The sequence below is a fragment of the Penicillium canariense genome (genome assembly GCF_028826845.1).
Source record: "Penicillium canariense strain IBT 26290 chromosome Unknown utg000007l_segment0_segment0, whole genome shotgun sequence".
Classification (NCBI taxonomy): Eukaryota; Fungi; Ascomycota; class Eurotiomycetes; order Eurotiales; family Aspergillaceae; genus Penicillium; species Penicillium canariense.
Genome location: NW_026622734.1, coordinates 1,352,058 through 1,368,538, shown reverse-complemented (window position 1 = coordinate 1,368,538; position 16,481 = coordinate 1,352,058). Strand labels below are relative to the sequence as shown.

General features: G+C 47.6%; 7 protein-coding genes across 7 annotated transcripts; 4 read left to right on the top strand and 3 right to left on the bottom strand.

Annotated features, from left to right (window-relative positions):
* Positions 1 to 289: 289 nt before the first annotated feature.
* N7482_009509 (uncharacterized protein) lies at positions 290 to 1,561 on the top strand (the record flags this gene model as incomplete). The annotated part of the gene is made up of 3 exons (XM_056691633.1): positions 290 to 385; positions 558 to 1,152; positions 1,215 to 1,561. The coding sequence occupies 3 exons, from the start codon at positions 290 to 292 to the stop codon at positions 1,559 to 1,561; spliced, it is 1,038 nt and encodes a 345-aa protein (XP_056539339.1).
* A 233-nt stretch (positions 1,562 to 1,794) lies between these two features.
* N7482_009508 (uncharacterized protein) lies at positions 1,795 to 2,367 on the top strand (the record flags this gene model as incomplete). The annotated part of the gene is made up of 1 exon (XM_056691632.1): positions 1,795 to 2,367. One exon carries the CDS (start codon positions 1,795 to 1,797, stop codon positions 2,365 to 2,367), a length of 573 nt encoding a protein of 190 aa, XP_056539338.1.
* A 744-nt stretch (positions 2,368 to 3,111) lies between these two features.
* On the top strand, positions 3,112 to 4,587 carry N7482_009507 (argininosuccinate lyase ARG4; the record flags this gene model as incomplete). Its single annotated transcript, XM_056691631.1, has 2 exons — positions 3,112 to 3,166; positions 3,248 to 4,587. The coding sequence occupies 2 exons, from the start codon at positions 3,112 to 3,114 to the stop codon at positions 4,585 to 4,587; spliced, it is 1,395 nt and encodes a 464-aa protein (XP_056539337.1).
* A 4,896-nt stretch (positions 4,588 to 9,483) lies between these two features.
* Positions 9,484 to 10,422, bottom strand: N7482_009506 (uncharacterized protein; the record flags this gene model as incomplete). Its single annotated transcript, XM_056691630.1, has 2 exons — positions 9,484 to 10,292; positions 10,362 to 10,422. The coding sequence occupies 2 exons, from the start codon at positions 10,420 to 10,422 to the stop codon at positions 9,484 to 9,486; spliced, it is 870 nt and encodes a 289-aa protein (XP_056539336.1).
* A 145-nt stretch (positions 10,423 to 10,567) lies between these two features.
* N7482_009505 (uncharacterized protein) lies at positions 10,568 to 10,981 on the top strand (the record flags this gene model as incomplete). The annotated part of the gene is made up of 1 exon (XM_056691629.1): positions 10,568 to 10,981. One exon carries the CDS (start codon positions 10,568 to 10,570, stop codon positions 10,979 to 10,981), a length of 414 nt encoding a protein of 137 aa, XP_056539335.1.
* Positions 10,982 to 11,631: 650 nt separating this feature from the next.
* On the bottom strand, positions 11,632 to 12,726 carry N7482_009504 (uncharacterized protein; the record flags this gene model as incomplete). The annotated part of the gene is made up of 3 exons (XM_056691628.1): positions 11,632 to 12,222; positions 12,276 to 12,527; positions 12,580 to 12,726. 3 exons carry the CDS (start codon positions 12,724 to 12,726, stop codon positions 11,632 to 11,634), a joined length of 990 nt encoding a protein of 329 aa, XP_056539334.1.
* A 1,182-nt stretch (positions 12,727 to 13,908) lies between these two features.
* On the bottom strand, positions 13,909 to 14,775 carry N7482_009503 (uncharacterized protein; the record flags this gene model as incomplete). Its single annotated transcript, XM_056691627.1, has 3 exons — positions 13,909 to 14,110; positions 14,180 to 14,459; positions 14,538 to 14,775. 3 exons carry the CDS (start codon positions 14,773 to 14,775, stop codon positions 13,909 to 13,911), a joined length of 720 nt encoding a protein of 239 aa, XP_056539333.1.
* Positions 14,776 to 16,481: the final 1,706 nt, after the last annotated feature.

The window sequence follows — 16,481 nt, the reverse complement described above, 5'->3', positions numbered from 1 at the left end:
GTATCTGCTTCTCTGCGCAGTGCCCCAATGGAAAAAGTTCGCAGGCATCTGACCCCCAAAGCGGCTGAGCAGCGCCAGGGTTGAATGAGGCAAAGACTAGCGCAACTTGGACCAACCCCGCGACGCCGTGGTGTTCGAGCCTCGTATTGGGGCGAGGATGCCCAGACAGATCATCCTGACAACCAAGGGTCCCCCTCTCGTGCGGCTCACAGGCCGAGACTTGATAAACTCCTCCATGGACGGCTCGCCCAGTTATCAAACGAAAAGAACCCAAAGAACAACCGTTGTGATGTTAAGCAAAGATGAGAATAAATCTGTCAAGGTGGTCGTGGGGAAATTGAAGTCAGAGGACGACAGCCAACAGAATAAGACCTTGGAAATTCTGGTCGGTCGCGACACTCCGCTTAAAGACCTCTGGGAGAGATTTCAAGGTCAGCTCTTTGTGGACTCTTTCTTACAAGGAGACGGACTAAATATTCCCAGAGAATGGCTATTCCGCGCCCCATTGCCTCTCCCAAACTGGCCGTGCTGAAACATGGAGGCAATTCGCAGCAAAGGACGCGTTTCACCCTTGCAAGGAAGTGGAAGTTGTCAGCGACAAGTCCGCAGCGGATGAGACACACATTCATCTTGATGAGCCGCTTCAAGCTTACTCAAATCGGGGGCAAGAGGTCAAGTTTGAGCTCCAGGATGGCAGTGAACGAGCATATCCTGGGAGAGGCCCAAGTTCGCTGAGAGTCGACGATAACCTCGAACTCATATTTCACCGCACGGTGCGCATGCCGGATGATGATCGTCTGCACTCTCTTCCGGCTTCGGTCGGGAAATTTCCTCTCTATAATACCGCCGACTATGTGGATCGACTACCCGAGAACATTGCAGCGAAAGGGGGCATCTTCTTGCCAATGTGGCAGCGGGAGGCGTTGTGGATCGAGCTTAGCAGCCCAAGGAGGCCTGCGTACAATGATTATAGCGTACCAACATATGCGATCCGAGTCTACGTGGGCCAAATCAACGCGGTCTCTGGCAAGAGCATGACGGAGGAAAGAGGTGCTACGTGGGCGCAAGACTACCTGATTTTCCCTGGCCAAGCGTGGATTGACGGCATCTGCGTGGCTCCGGGGGTCGTGCGCCAGTTTGTAGCCATGCCATGTAAGTCGTTTGATTTCTAAAAATCTACGCGAAGGCCTGTAATACTGATGCGTCACCTCTAGTGGGCTCTGGATACACCGTCGAAGGCCAAAAGACCGGCGAGGAAAAGCACGGCGGTCTTCAGATCGAGGTTATCCCGGCATATCGGAGGGGATCACACAAGTGGCTCACTATGACGGAAGAACAAGCCCTGCGAAACCGGGGCTTGTACCTTAATGAAACCAAGACCCCAAATGAGCTTGGACTGCATACTGGCGCCAAGCTTCGAGCCTATCCGCCAGTGCCCACATATCGAAAGCCGGTGGAGGTGGGCGACTTATTGAAGGAAACAGATGGTTCAGGAGACGATGTGGCATTCCTCGAGGTGAGACCCTACTCCATATCTGACACTCCGAACAGCTTATCATAATGCCAGTAGGCAAATTACTATGACTTTTCGGATCGACTCACTGCCTTTAGTTCTCCCATGATGAGCGTGGGGTCGTCCCGGAGGAGTGCTTTAGCTGATACTGACACCTTCAGCTACTACGGAGGGAATCCTGAGAGGAGTGTTCAGAGTATTGGGAGCAGTGAGATGCCCACTCCTCCGCCTGAGGCTGAAGCTCCACGTCCTGCTCCCATGGCCAAACAGGCCATTGGCAAATGGCTCTCAGAGGGTTCGAAAAATCGGGATTACTCACAAGAGACCAAGAAGATGACTCGTTCTTCTCCGGCGGCCTCCGATATCCCACCAAGAAGACCTACTCGCCAGGTACTGAATGTAAAGGCCATGGGGCTAGCGGCCGGAGGCAAACTGGGTATTTCATTCCATACCAAACCCGTTGCGACATTGAGATTTCCATGCGCTTTAGTATTGTTGCTGACCATGGTACAGTCCAGGACATCATCGCTGACCATAATGCCCCAACAAATTGGAATCTCAATGCCGCTCGTCTGATCAATGTCCATATCCTGGATCCGGCCAGCTGCGAGGCCGTCACCCACATTGTACCCCCACCGATTCCCATGAGTGCCTATGAGGCCGTGCTTTCCAAATTGCCTTTCTTCGTCGTCGAAGAACAAATCGATAACCGCCTCGAGGGTGGAGAGTTTGACAAAGTCAAGTCCGTTAGCAAGATGGATGAGACAAAGGGGGTTGCATCAGAGCCTTCGCTGGATCCAAACCAGCCAGTCATGTGTAGCAGCTGCGACAAGAGACTGTGTGACTGCGTGTGAGTAATTAAAATTCCCTGATGCTGCTTCCATGGCGTTGCAAGAGCAAGCAAGATGCTAATTTCATTCCAGCGTCCGGCCCTGCGACCATCAATTTTGTAACATGTGCATCCGAGCACTAGAGCCTGCCATGGAAAATACGGGCTCTGGTGAGGTACAATGTCCTCGGTGCAAAGAGAAGATCTCACGAGTGGCAGGATTTTCCGCGCCGATGAATCTTCCCGGCGAGGAATCGGTTCGCAGCAAGATGCCGGTGCATATTCTCAAGGTGGACGATGGCCGGGTACAGTTCCAGTCCATCCGACAGACCAGGATTTGAGGATACTGTTATTTACCTTCCAATTGAGATTTATCGCTGCAAATTGTCAAATGTTTGTGCATGTTTTTTTTTTTCCCCATGATAAGGGTCCGTATACTTCCGATCTTCATGATACCAACGGTAGCTGTAATCGTCACCCATTGATCAAGCACTTTGCTTCTCTCGCATTAAACCTCGCACGTCATGCAGTATGCTCAATCTCAGCTTTCCCTGTCCATTTTGCTTTATAATATACGGACCATTTCAATGAGTGCAGGCTGTAAGTTCCCCACCGTGAATCTTGCCTAAACAGGCTTAGCGCACGCCGATAATCGGTTGAGCCAGAGATTAGCAGTCACTTGAGTCACTTCCCAATTGTCTTCCTTCCGCCCTCTACACTCCCTCTTCTCACCAATTACTCGCTAATTGACCATACCCAAGCCGTCAAAATGAGTAATTCCAAGGGCGTCGCTGAGAACATGCTCTGGGGAGGCCGTTTCACCCGTGAGTAACCCAATTCACACCCGACCAGTTACTCCCTGTCGCTCCATTCAAACAACTGACTCACAATCAATCAATTCACAGAGGGCCTCGACCCCCTCATGGTGCAGTACAACCAGTCCCTGCCCTACGACCGCATCATGTGGAAACAGGATATTGCCGGCTCGATTGCTTTCGCTCGCGCCAACATGAAGACCGGAATCCTCACCGCGCAAGAATTCGCTGAGATCGAGCGCGGTTTCAAGCAGATCGCCGAGGAGTGGCGCACCGACACCTTCGAGGCCAAGGAGAATGACGAGGACATCCACACCGCGAACGAGCGCCGCCTGAGCGAGATCATTGGCAAGGAGATCGGCGGCAAGCTGCACACTGGCCGCTCGCGTAATGAGCAGGTCGCTACCGACATGCGCCTGTGGCTGCGCGATGAGCTGCGTATCCTGGACACCTATCTCAGCGACCTGGTCAAGGTCTCTATCGCTCGCGCCGAGAAGGAGATTGACATCATCATGCCCGGCTACACTCATCTGCAGAAGGCCCAGCCCGTCCGCTGGTCCCACTGGATCCTGTCGCACGCGACCGCCTTCGCCAGCGAACTGCAGCGCCTGCGCGAGGTCATCCGCCGCGTGAACCGGAGCCCGCTCGGTTGCGGTGCACTGGCGGGTAACCCCTTCCAAATTGACCGTGAGGCCATGGCTAAGGAGCTCGGCTTCGACGATCTCCTGTATAACTCGATGAACACCGTCGGCGACCGTGACTTCGCCATGGAGACCATGCAGTGGGGCAGCTCATTCATGCTCAAGATCTCCCGCTGGGCCGAGGACCTGATTATCTACAGCAGTCTGGAGTTCGGCTTTGTCCGCCTGTCTGATGCTTACTCGACCGGCTCGTCGCTCATGCCTCAGAAGAAGAACGCGGACAGCCTGGAGCTGCTCCGCGGCAAGTCTGGCCGTGCTTTCGGCCAGATGGCTGGCCTGATGATGACTATCAAGGGCCTGCCCACGACCTACAACAAGGATTTGCAGGAGAGTATCGAGCCCTTGCTCGACCACATCAAGACTGTCAGCGACAGCATCCAGATCGCCACCGGCGTTCTGTCTACCCTGACCACTTTCCCGGAGAAGATGACCGCCGCCCTGGCCCCCGAGATGCTGGCCACCGAGATTGCGGACTACCTTGTCCGCAAGGGTGTTCCCTTCCGGGAAGGCCACCATATTTCCGGCCGTGTTGTCCAGCTCGCCGAGCAGACCAATGTCCCCATGGACACTCTCTCACTGGAGCAGTTGAAGACTGTTGACGCTCGCTTTGACACGGATGTCCAGGCTTGCCTAGACTATGAGCGCGCCGTTGAGCTAAAGGATGCTATTGGCGGCACCAGCAAGCGGGCTGTCATGGAGCAGACTGCTGTGCTGAAGAAGCTGCTGTAGATATACAGACACCTATGATATATGAGTGTATGGGGGTGTTTCCAGTTGGACTGATTGCTTGAAGAAAATACCAGCGTTTCGGGTGAATATTTGGCTAGACAAAAAATCACATTGTTTTATTTCCTCTTCTTGACGAGGCTCGGATCTTCATGGACTTTATTCCGTTCAGATGACAGCAAAAGCAAAGACCGTATATGCACCTAAAAAGACAGGATAATGTCTGGCGGGTAGTTCTTTCCTGTCTGGGCTGCCGCCGTTTTTATGAGGGCGCTCAGGCTCAGGCTCAGGCTCAGTAAGTAGATGTGCTGAAGCACAGGCTCAGACGCAGTGGTCTGGTCAGTAGAGTCATGTGAGTAAAGACTATCCGTGTCTTCGCCCACCCACACCACACCGCTTCCGCGCTGTGGGTGTGCCACATAGTAATCACTAATCTTGATCAAAATCAACTATCTTGAAGCTTAATCCCACACAATATGCCAAAACCCTCCAATTTTGATGAATCTCGCATGGAAGAGGCCTATGGAGCTAACCGCGCGTAAAAAACCCCGAATATATCGAAGACTGCCCATGAATATGGTATTCCCTATGCGACACTACGCGATCGTGTTGAGAAGGGTAGATAGCCTCGTATAGCTAGAAAAGCGCTCTATAAAGCCCCCAAAGACTATCAAGAGGAAGCCTTAACACGCTAGGTCGATTGTATGCGTGGTTGGAATATACTTGTTACCCCTAGCCTACTAGGGTAGCGGGCAAATCGAGCTATCGCACGCGCCAGTGACCCTAAACGAACTATCAGCGATATATAGGCCTATCGCTTTATAAAGCGCCTACTCGCGTATCTATAGCTAGACCTGGTGAAGTAGAAGACTAAAGAATCAAAGGAGCTATAGTTTATGAGACGTATAAGAAGGGAGATGATATAGGATAATATACCTAGTATTGCACTAGTGTCAGACTTTATCTTCGATCTACCAGCTATCCCGCTTCTAATCGATCGTTCGCAGCCGTCGCGCTTTCAACTACTGGTGTCGTCGGTAAAAACCCTGCGGCCGGTTGCTTTCCCGGAGGTCGGACCTCGAGGCCGGGGTTGGTAATCTGGAAAATCGAGGATCGTTGGCGCACGATGATCAGGGCGAGCGATCGTAGAAACTTGATTAGAAGCGGATAGCCATTGTCTGCCAGCCGCAATACATACTGTCAGCGGATGAAGGGATAATTTACCGCTAGCAACTAATTGGTTGCTAATGGGTTCACACTCGTTTAGTATTTCGTATGTAATTAGGGATTAGTCAGTAACTCAGGCTTTGTAACAGCCGAGTATCGGCGACACGCCTGTATCACAGGGGATAGTCTACAGCAGCGCTTCCCCCCATTTTCCTTCTCAATCAATCAATGTTATTCATCTATATTGGTTCCGCTTGATATCATTCGTCGTCTTCGCATACTAGGCTATACAGTATCATCGTGCACTGATACATACTGATGTAGATCGCTTACTGATTAAGTACGTTACGTTGGCCCCACCGGATTCGTCTAAATTGACGTAGTCACTCGGATGCCGCATCTCTCACCTGACCCAAAACCATGACGTTGACGACAACTTGTAACGTGACTGTGCCGCTCCTGCTGACTTGCTAAAAGAGAAATCTATCACTGGTAACCCTTCCCTGCAAACCTGTGATATTTCATTCTAAATTGATCGCCTAATCCTATTGTGCACTGTAACCTGGGCTGGTTTATGTCCGAGCTCTAAAGACATTACTGCTAAGAATGCGTCCACCACCTGCTAGTACCTCGAGTGGGATGTCCTGCCCTTCCAGTCCGTGATATCATACTATTCTTAATTTGAATAAAGTGGTGTTGGTCCTTGAGTTTCCTCTTGCTACCACCACACGACTATCCCGTTTTGCGATTGGTGCTATGGAGGACCAAGGTCCGCGACTTGTCGCCATTACGTTGTCCTTTCTTATTGTATCCTGGGTAGTGGTGTCATTGCGATGCTACACAAGGTGTATGTTAATTAGGAGTTTTGGTGCTGATGATGCTCTGTCAGTTGCATCTTTGGTATGTACATGGCTCCGGTAGGATATCCTTCCTGTGCCAGATATCTATTATACTACAATTCATAAGAAGATTTGACGTTAATTTGATGATCTAGGTTTTCTTTACCATAGCGAGTGCCCTTTTGGTGACAGGAATTGAACAGGGTAGGATTGGGCAGCCGCTTGCAAGTGTGCCTCCGAGAGTAATTGAAACAGGGTATAAGGTATATTACATTTGTACTGTTCTTCTTACAACAGTAATCTGGGCTGATACACTTTCTAGTTTATCTTTCTATATTCATTTCCATATATCGTCGCTAACGCCCTGGTGAAATTGTCAATCGGGTTCTTTCTGCTACGATTCACCTTCGTGCGAGCTCAAATCTATATCATATATGTGGTGCTTACTGTGAATGTTATCTTCAGTATCTTCATATTCTTCTGGGCGCTCTTCGAATGCGATCCTATATCAGAATTTTGGGAACAAGCAGTCATGCCACATGGGTCCTGCAAAGTCTCGGGCACAATCATAGCTACATATGTCTATGCAGGTGTACTCTGCGGGACGGATTGGACGCTTGCAATTCTACCAATCTTTATTATTCGGACTCTGCACCTAGATCTTTGCACCAAGGTCTACGCGGCGGTTATTCTTGGTCTTGGCTCTGTGTAAGCTTGGTCCTCTCCGTTACTTATTACAAATTCGACCCAAGAATACTTACTTGTGATATAAATTAGTGCTAGTATTGCGACCATAGCGAAGATCCCATACATTCATGATCATGAACAGGCGAGAAATCTCTATCCTGAAACACAACTTTCAATTTGGTCGCACATTGAGATTGGGATAGCCATTATTGCTTCCTCAGCAGCGACACTTCGACCAATTGTCAATAAGGTTGTAATTTTGATCTCCTCTGATCACTCTGAAGATGAGGGCGAAGAACTCAGCTCTCAACTACATGAGACACCACACGCCTAGCAGTGAACCCTCACTTGTGACATGAAGAAGCTGAATGATTTATAATACAGTACAATAAGGTACGGTGTCAGCGCCAAAAATCGATGAGGTGGGCTGTGCTCACAATTCTTTTCAAGCGAAGGGGCAAAGCCGATTTCGCAAGCGACTGTAACCACCGAAGCCAAAGCTTGGATATACTCCTAACCCAAGAACCCTCAATCACTACGGTACCTATCAAACGCATGTCAACCACAGCGCCTGGCGGCTATATCGACCAACCGTCGAGACCGATGCAGATCGTTTCCGGAGTGTAATCTACGTTAACAAGAGAGTCTCAACGTCTTCACACCGGCAGATCTACTATAACCACCCAGACCTTACTGCAATCAAGATCTGGACAGCAGACTCTTAAATACCTCTCTTCTCAGTTTATCACCCACCTATCCCGCTATTTACGCCTGACGAGGCGTCGGCGGAATTAGCACTCACAGCAATCTAGAACACAATAACATCTAATCTCCAAGAGGACCAAAGGTCAACGAGCGTTATTATCTCGGGAGATTTTAACCGACACCACCCGACTTGGGGTAGTAACTATATCCTACCGTAGTTTATTAAAGATACAAGCGAACTAATCGACTTCTTCCAAACCTAAAGCCTATATAGCGGTCTACCTCAAGGGATAGCGATATTCTAGACCCTAAGTAACCTAGGGAAGAGTACTATTATCGACTAGATAGTAAGGAATCGGCTAGACCTACTCGTTAACTATTATCTCTTACTACGAAAACTACCGGTTAGACTACTATATAATATACTCGGAATAGAGCCTAAGAGCCCTACGCTAGCCTACTAGTAAGTCGAAAAAGCCTACGACTAGGCGGACTAGTATAAGATCGCCGACGAGGTACTCTAATAAGTAGGCCTATAGAAGGAGTCAAAAATGAGGCTAGCGCTAGGTAAGGCGGTCGAAAGGCTCACAGAGGCGACTACAACGGCGGTAGATAGATATACCCCCAACCTACGACCAACACCGTACTCGAAGCGCTAGTTCACCCAAGACCTCAAAATTCAGTAGACCAAGGTTAACTATCTACGACAAAAATGGCAAGAGAGCTATGCGGAGCTTGGGCGATGCTATACCCACTCTATGACCCTCTTCTAATAGATATAATAGAAACGATTAGACTGCGGCATATCCTCTCCATTGGATATTAGGTCTAATACCATATCCGCAAATTGAGGAGGATATGAGGATATTTTGCGGATATTCGCACTAGCATAACTCTCGCTTAATTATCTAGTCTAGGTATATCACATAACTTTTATATTCTTTTATGCCTGCAAATCCAAAGAATTTACCTAAATAGGCAATAATCTTGGCATATTTATCTTGTTTGATATCAATTGGATATCCTCAAATATCTAGAGGATATCAGGTGGCATACCATATCCACAAAATTGAGGATTGCGGATATTGGGTGACATACCATATCCGCAATTTGAGGAGAGGATATGTGGATATTTATGGATATTGAGGATGTTGCCGCAGTCTAGAAATGATGTATGTGGACTCGAACTATTGAAAAAGTTAAAAGTGTTGCATTGGAAATAGTTTTTAGACAAAGCTAGGGAAGGGAAAGTATCCAGGATAGCCGGGTGTCCAGGTTAACCAGGAATTACGTTAGCTCAGGTTGATCAGGGGCGTGCTCAATTCTACTCAGTGAGCAAAAGCGGCGAGAGGGTGAGCGCTAGAACAGAAGGGGAGCGCAAACAATTGCCAGACATTATCTGGAATATATGCTATTAATTCTCATCACCCCAGAACAATAATAATACCGTGGCTAGCCCCGATTAAGCTCATTATTGGGACCTCACAACCCCCATTATCCATTACTTTCCGATGGGAGATTTTTCATCCTGCTTTGGTGATACACCCCCAGCGTCATAAGCAGGCGGAGCATCGTCCATGCGTGAGGAGCAATCTTCCTCGACCCCGGTACTAGGCACAGACTGCAGCGCAGTAGCTGTTTCTCTTCCATTTCTCCCAGAGCCATGTCGCTGGCCGGATCGTCCCCTCTGCACCATCTCAAATTCAGTCCCACCAAAGGTCATAAAGCTCATAACATGTTCCTGCGGTTTATCATTCTTCTTCCCTTTCTCGCCGTGATCGGTATCATGCACAGTAGAGTATCGATCTAGGTTAGCCCCCATCACAACTCCATCTCTGGTAACGACTCTCCGCGCATTGTTCCGGCTCACGAGAGGTAACCTTCCATTGTTGATGACAGCGGACCTTGGACTCGAGCTACTGCTACCAGAAGACGAGGGAGACGATCCCCATGAGTAAGGGGCATTGCGCGGAATGTATGGGCTCTTGCGCCGCCTTTGATTGAGAGGGACGTTTATCAGTTCACTTTGATTGTGCGCAGCTAGTTCTGCGCGTTGCCTGTAGAATCCCGTGTCTGAAAGCTCGGCAGCGTATTCTGCGCCGTGAGGAATACTACCTTTCAGTTTGCCAGGGGGCATTCGTAGAAGCGGGAGCCGAACAAAACCCCCTGACGAGGTAGGGAGAGTCTCAGAGCTAGGAGTGGAGAATTCTGATGCATCAGGCATGAGAATGGGATCACTGCTTCTCAAGGCCGTCATTGAATTTGTTTCTGAGGGGGTGAGATGTGCCCGCGTCTCGGTTGGCGGGGAAGCTATTGGAAGACTCGTGTTAATTATGATATTCTCATTACGAAAATGATACAGGGTGGTCGTTCACTCACCTTTAAGCGGTGGAGTCTGGTTTTCAGATGGTGATAGTCCTGCCTTGGAGGTCGAAACCATTTCGCGGTTATGATGGGACTTTGTAGACACAGACCTATGCAAGAGGACCGTGAACGATTTCCCATGCATTCTTTTGCGTCGCCAGCAGAACCACAGAAGGATGAGGAGGATTGCCAAAGGAGCTAGTCCTCCCACAGCCCCGCCGATGATAGCTCCTTTATTACCAGGTTTGGAACCGGTAGATGGGGCGGCAGTCACACTGCTTATGGAGGGAGTGGTTGAGATAGAACTTGGTTCGTTTGTGCTGGTGGCCACTTCTGTGGTAGAGACAGGCGTAGAGGCTTCTGATGTTGTCGATGACGAGAGAGTGTTCGAAGTTGTGGTAGAGCTGGTGCTCGACGATGTAGATGCTGAAGAGGTGGATGTACTCGACGACGAGCTCGAACTAGCGTCTGGACAGATACCTGACGTGCAAGGGTCGCTTGAGCAGCACCCACGAAAGCTACCAGCCGAACAGACGTACCATAGCTGTGATCCTTCGCAGCTCGTGGATAAGCGACGGGCTAATGCCTCCATCTCGAAAGGATGCCTCGGCCAGCGGAGCGAATATAATTGTTGATGACACGACCAACGTAAAGTAAAGAGAGAGAAAGCATACAAGTACCGTCAGACAGCATATAAAAGAAGGAAAGCGAGGAATTCCTCGAGATCTGAGATCAAGCAGGAGTGGAAAATTAGACTGCCTTGGCCACAGCCTCATCAGATACTTTTTTCAGGGGCAGGGTCGCGTTTTCAAAGACGGCAAGTCCTTTGTCCGAACTATGGAGCCAGTGGGAACGGTGGCGATGACCCCAATAATAGAACTGGTGGACAACCCCCGGTCCAGGATATGGGGTCATCTTTGTGAGACGAGACCCCGTTGAAATGCTAGGATAACCCAGGGATGGTTGTCATGCCCTTTGGATATAGTCGATATAGTCACAAGCCTCCTGGTGTATGGATGAAGAGTGTTGTGGCATGAAAATTGATAGAGTTCGACGACATTGAGAGATGTAGATGCTGGTGAGAGGGTTGAAGCGAGGGCTTCTTTGTTGACTCGGTGATCACGACCCACAGCCGAAAATGGAAACCAAAGGATAAAGATAGCACTAGAGAAGAAAACACAACACTGAAAAGCTCTCAATTTAAATATGAATATTAAACCGCCGCAATCTGTGCCACTACTTTGAGGAGTACTTCTAACATCTGTTCAGGATTGAAAATCACGATCTATGCAAAGAGTGGTAAAGATGGCGCAGTTGACACAACAGTATAGAGAGTCCTCACGTAGTCAATCTCACTGTCCAGATTGAGATCATTCTGATTCCATATCGCCTCGACCATGCTTTGAATCAGAGGGATGTGATTTGATCGGTGCCGCGATTGCCTTGTCGTCTCTGACAGGATCTCTGATATTTGGAGGCGCTGATCATCTTCACCAGCCTCGCAAGCTATAAGGAATAACGGCCAAGCAGTCTCACAGAAGCCAAGGTTCTTTAACAGCAAAATGCCCTCCCTCACTAGTCTTCGGTGTTGGAATGCGGTACTGGGCATCCTCAGAACCGCACGATTCAAGTATATCAACGCCGCACATCGGTAAAGGTAGGTCAGCATTTCCTCTCTGCGCAATGGTTCTCTCGAAATTTCGTGAAAGGTTCCGCTCTCTCCAACAGTCTCATAAATGCTATGTTTGAGTCTCCGCATCTGCTCCATATCCCTGTTATCGTATGGGACATCGAAGTCATCATATGCCGAAGAACGCTTGCATATAATTTGAATTAGTTCAAGGGCATCCATGGGACATGTAATACCGCTTGGGATCTAGACCTGAATCAGTGATGGACTTGGAACGGCCATTATTCCATGCAACTTACCACAGAGTCATCAGTTATTGCGGTTTTGGGTCGTGCCGCCATAGGTCCTTTACAGAAGCTGTCTGTGGTGCTAGCCTTGGCCCAATGCCGCAGGCTAAATTCCGAGATGACTTCGTGGTAGTAAATCCAGTCCATAATAATAGAGCTTTCATGTTGGAACAGTTCAAGCGTTGCAGCTGAAGCATGCATGATTTTCTTTGCACCACATAGGTGGGAAGCCCAGATATTTTCACGGTTGTCTGTCGTCCAAACCTATATTATCATCAGCTTGAACTCAATGTCATATAGGTGAACGCGAAAATACTTCATATTGATAGAGAATCATAGTGGCGATAAGATTCTGGAGCAGGTTCTCCTTGTCGGTCCGCAGAATATTTTCTCGCAACATCGAAATCAGTCGGCTCTGGTGGGCGGTACTTTTCGAGGACCCTTGCAGCTGTAGCGATGCCATTGTGAGAACCCCTTCTAGAACCAAGTTCAAAGAAGACGAGGGGCTAGAAAGGGCAATTCTCATAATATGATGGGCCAATGATTCGTCAATGATTGGTGCGAGTATTCGGGATCTGGATTCATTAACTGGGTCATTGTGTTACAATTTGCTTCCTGTATAAGCGTGTGCCTTTGGATACCTACAGAAATCAAGCAGGAGTGCATCGTTCCCACTGAGAAGTGATGATGGTAAATATGGTAGGTGCGAAACCTTCAGGGTATGCAAATATTGACCTGTATAAGACTTCACGTGAGCGAAGCGTAATTCAAAGCCATATTGAGAGATGGAATCACCAAGATCTTTTCGTTCTAAAAGAATGTCTGACAGCATCATATCCCAGTGAAAAGTGTTCAAGAACAAAGTATCGCCTTTCAGGCGCCTGCGGGAAGCCGTCCCCGGTGGTTTAGAGCCATGATATACCAACGTTCGTCGACTGTCTCCTTCTCGTGGCCAGGACAGCTGAATACCGTATCCACGACAATGGCGTCCCGCTTTGGTGCAGTTATGACATACAGGGCGGCACAAGTCACAGCGCACCTTGCGCGCTATGATGAGAAGAGGCCAATCAACTTAAGCAACGACGTTGGGACATCACGTCAGCAACTTACCTCTACACGTCCAACACCCTTTTATTCCCATTTTATCGGCTTTTAGAATCCCGTTCTGGTCCAAGAGACCGGAGGAGAAACATGCTTTGTTGCGTGAGTGAAGTTGCGGTAGGTGGCGTTTTCGTCTGACAAACCAACGGCAACTGACGTTAACTAACCAGTCATGTTAAGTACTTCTCGGGCTCCGAACTAAAGCATGACTAAGGTACTAAGTCAGGCTTAACTCCTTCATTATAGGAAAGGCGATACCGAGTTGTGATTTATAGCGATACGAGTTCGTATAAGCCGTGCGCTCAAATTTACGCCCATAGCAAAATATTGAAGCGAGGTCCAGGAAGGTAGAGATGGGATCATTACAATGCACTGGGCAACTGAAGGATCAGAGGCAAACGCAATAAACCGGTCGCGAATTGGTTCAACACTCGCACCAAGAGATATCTTGCCAATTGAAATTGAGACAGTCTTTTCCCAGCAGCAGCGGCGAGTAATATTGTTTCTTGTATGCTACTTTGAGCTAGCTTCCTTGCCCTTGGATCTATTTTCGACCCATAAAGACAGCATCTTGAATCATTTCTTCAGAAAACCTAACGTAGCCTTGTCCCTTGACAAAAGTCGCATTCCAAGGTCCTTGCCTTTGATGCTCGCTCAGTTGGGTGTAAAACTCAGCATGGGCAGAGCCGTCAATGGCGGAATAAACCGGATCTCCATCAGATTTGCGTTCGTCCGCATAGTAGAATCTATGATATAACCGTCAATCCGAGCTTTTCCTGTCAATAATACAGCGATTTCCTATTTGAGAGGCTTACTTGTAGCCCTGGTCTTTGTGTTCTTCCGCCAAATAGTGGATGAGATGCGCTGCGGCCGCTTTGCCAGCCCCTGGAGACAAAAGCGGTGGTACGACCAGAAACGGAAGTTTGTTTCCGGTATAAATGAATGTTTTGGATGCTTCTGAAGGTGCAAGAGCAAAAGATCTTATCGCGAAATAAGCCGCGATGTATGCAGAAACAATATTGACGTTATTGTCCGATTGAAAGCCCACAATCTGATCATTGAGGGGACTTGACGACCTGAAGCTGAAAGAGGCCGCTATTGAGAATAATTAGAACCCCTTATTTGTCCTTTGAGTCTCACGGTTTTATCAGAACAAATCAAGAATATGCATACCATTGTAGATCACCACGGTCGGGTGACCAAGTTCATCAATGACTTGGGAAAAAATGCCTTCGATTGAAGAAGGATCTGCGAGATCTGCTTGAATTTGAAGATAATTCTTTGCGTCACTTGCGCACTTGTCTGAGCGTGACACTACAGCAACTTTGTAGTCTCGCGTTGCGAACGCCTTAGCGACTTCGAACCCAACGTTGGGTCCATACCCAAAGATAAGTACAACTTTGTTAGACATTTGGAAAGTATTGTAGGGAATTGCAAGAAAGCCTGAGTCCGAAAGTCTGTTATATGTGAATTGGAACCGACCACAGTCGTGATATAAATCACAGTGCAAGAGAGACAGACATCCCTTTTAAGCTCCATAGACGATAGCAGGGAGGTCCTGTATGCTGATTGGTCAATATGGCTAGCGTCGGAAATACTTGCAATGGTTTGGGTAAGCACGCCAGAGCTGGGAATCTTGCCCCACTCGTTACATGAGCTGACCTTTCATCGCGCGTCTTGGGTCTTGTCACAGCAAGCTGATACTGTATAGCCTAGTATGCAGAGAGACGAATGACATCAAGCGGAATCAATTGGGATGCATAAGATTGATTGATTCAACAGAAAAACAGGGGGCAATAGCCCTGCTAAAATAGCCCCTGAGACACACCGCTATTCGCTGTGTCTCCGTTACTCAGCTACAGCAAGGCTCTCTTTGCTGTCCCGTAGACTAATTATATAAGAAATGCTAAACGAATGTGGACCCATCAGTAACGAATTAGTTGCTAGCGGTAAGTTATCCCTTTATATGCTGATATACCCCCTTAGTAAAATGGCTGTAGGCAATTTGCTGCACTATTTTATCTAACGTCCTTAGGCATTGATTTTACCTTCTAATAGCTATCTAATATCTTCTATCCCTAGCTACCTGATAAATTCGGTATACCTCTAGCGAGGTAATAGCTTCGTAAGGCCGTCTGTTACTATATCCGACATTTTGACCTACTATACCGGTATACGTTTAGCTTGAACCTCCTACTATAACTAGTGCTAGTAGATATTAATATATCGGAGCTTCGTACGTAGTTAAGGTGATTCGGCCGTTAATAGGTTAATAGTCTACTAGTTATTATATTATAGGACGATAGGGTAACTAGGAACGAATATAATAGCCGCGAATAGACGATTCTATATATATAGAGACTTACTAGCGTCTGATATTGCTAGTAATTCCGTCTTAGTAGTGCTCGTTATTATAGTCTTCTACTTCGTAGCCTTCTAATCTACCGGTCCTCCGAATATTAAACTAATATAGCCCGATGAGCTCTTCCGATCGTGGTTATCCCTATACGATGCGTCGCTAAAGAACTATACGGTCTACTGTAGCGAATTAGGAAGCTTTCGATAGTAGATAGCTCTCGTCTGTGTATAATATAGGTAAGCGATAACTAGGTTAATTCCGTTAACGTATTTAGGGGAAGGGTTTAATAGGAACTAAGTAAGATATAAGGTAGCCTTCGCTACGTCTAGCCGGGTAATCGTAGTAGTATACTATACGGAACCGACCTTAGCTAAGAATTTATACCTTCGCTCGTCGGTAGTTATTCTACTATAAGGTTAAAGGTTAGCTATACTAATAGGAGGGACTTTAAGCTATCTTTTAGTAGTTAAATGATATTTAGTAGCTATCGTAGTAATATAGGTATCTTAATATAGCTATAATTTACCCTATTAACGATCTCTTACGATATAGATACCTAAGAACTACTACACTTCGCCTATCGAGCGAAGCTCCTAGGTCTAGTTAAGGCTTTTAGCTATATTCGTAGCCTCTTAATATATTAAAGGATAGTTAAAGATAAGGATATTATTAACGTAAAAGATAATAATAATACTATCTGTAGTAAATAGGTAAATATCCTTATAAATAACGTTAAAGCCTAATACTATTAGAACTCT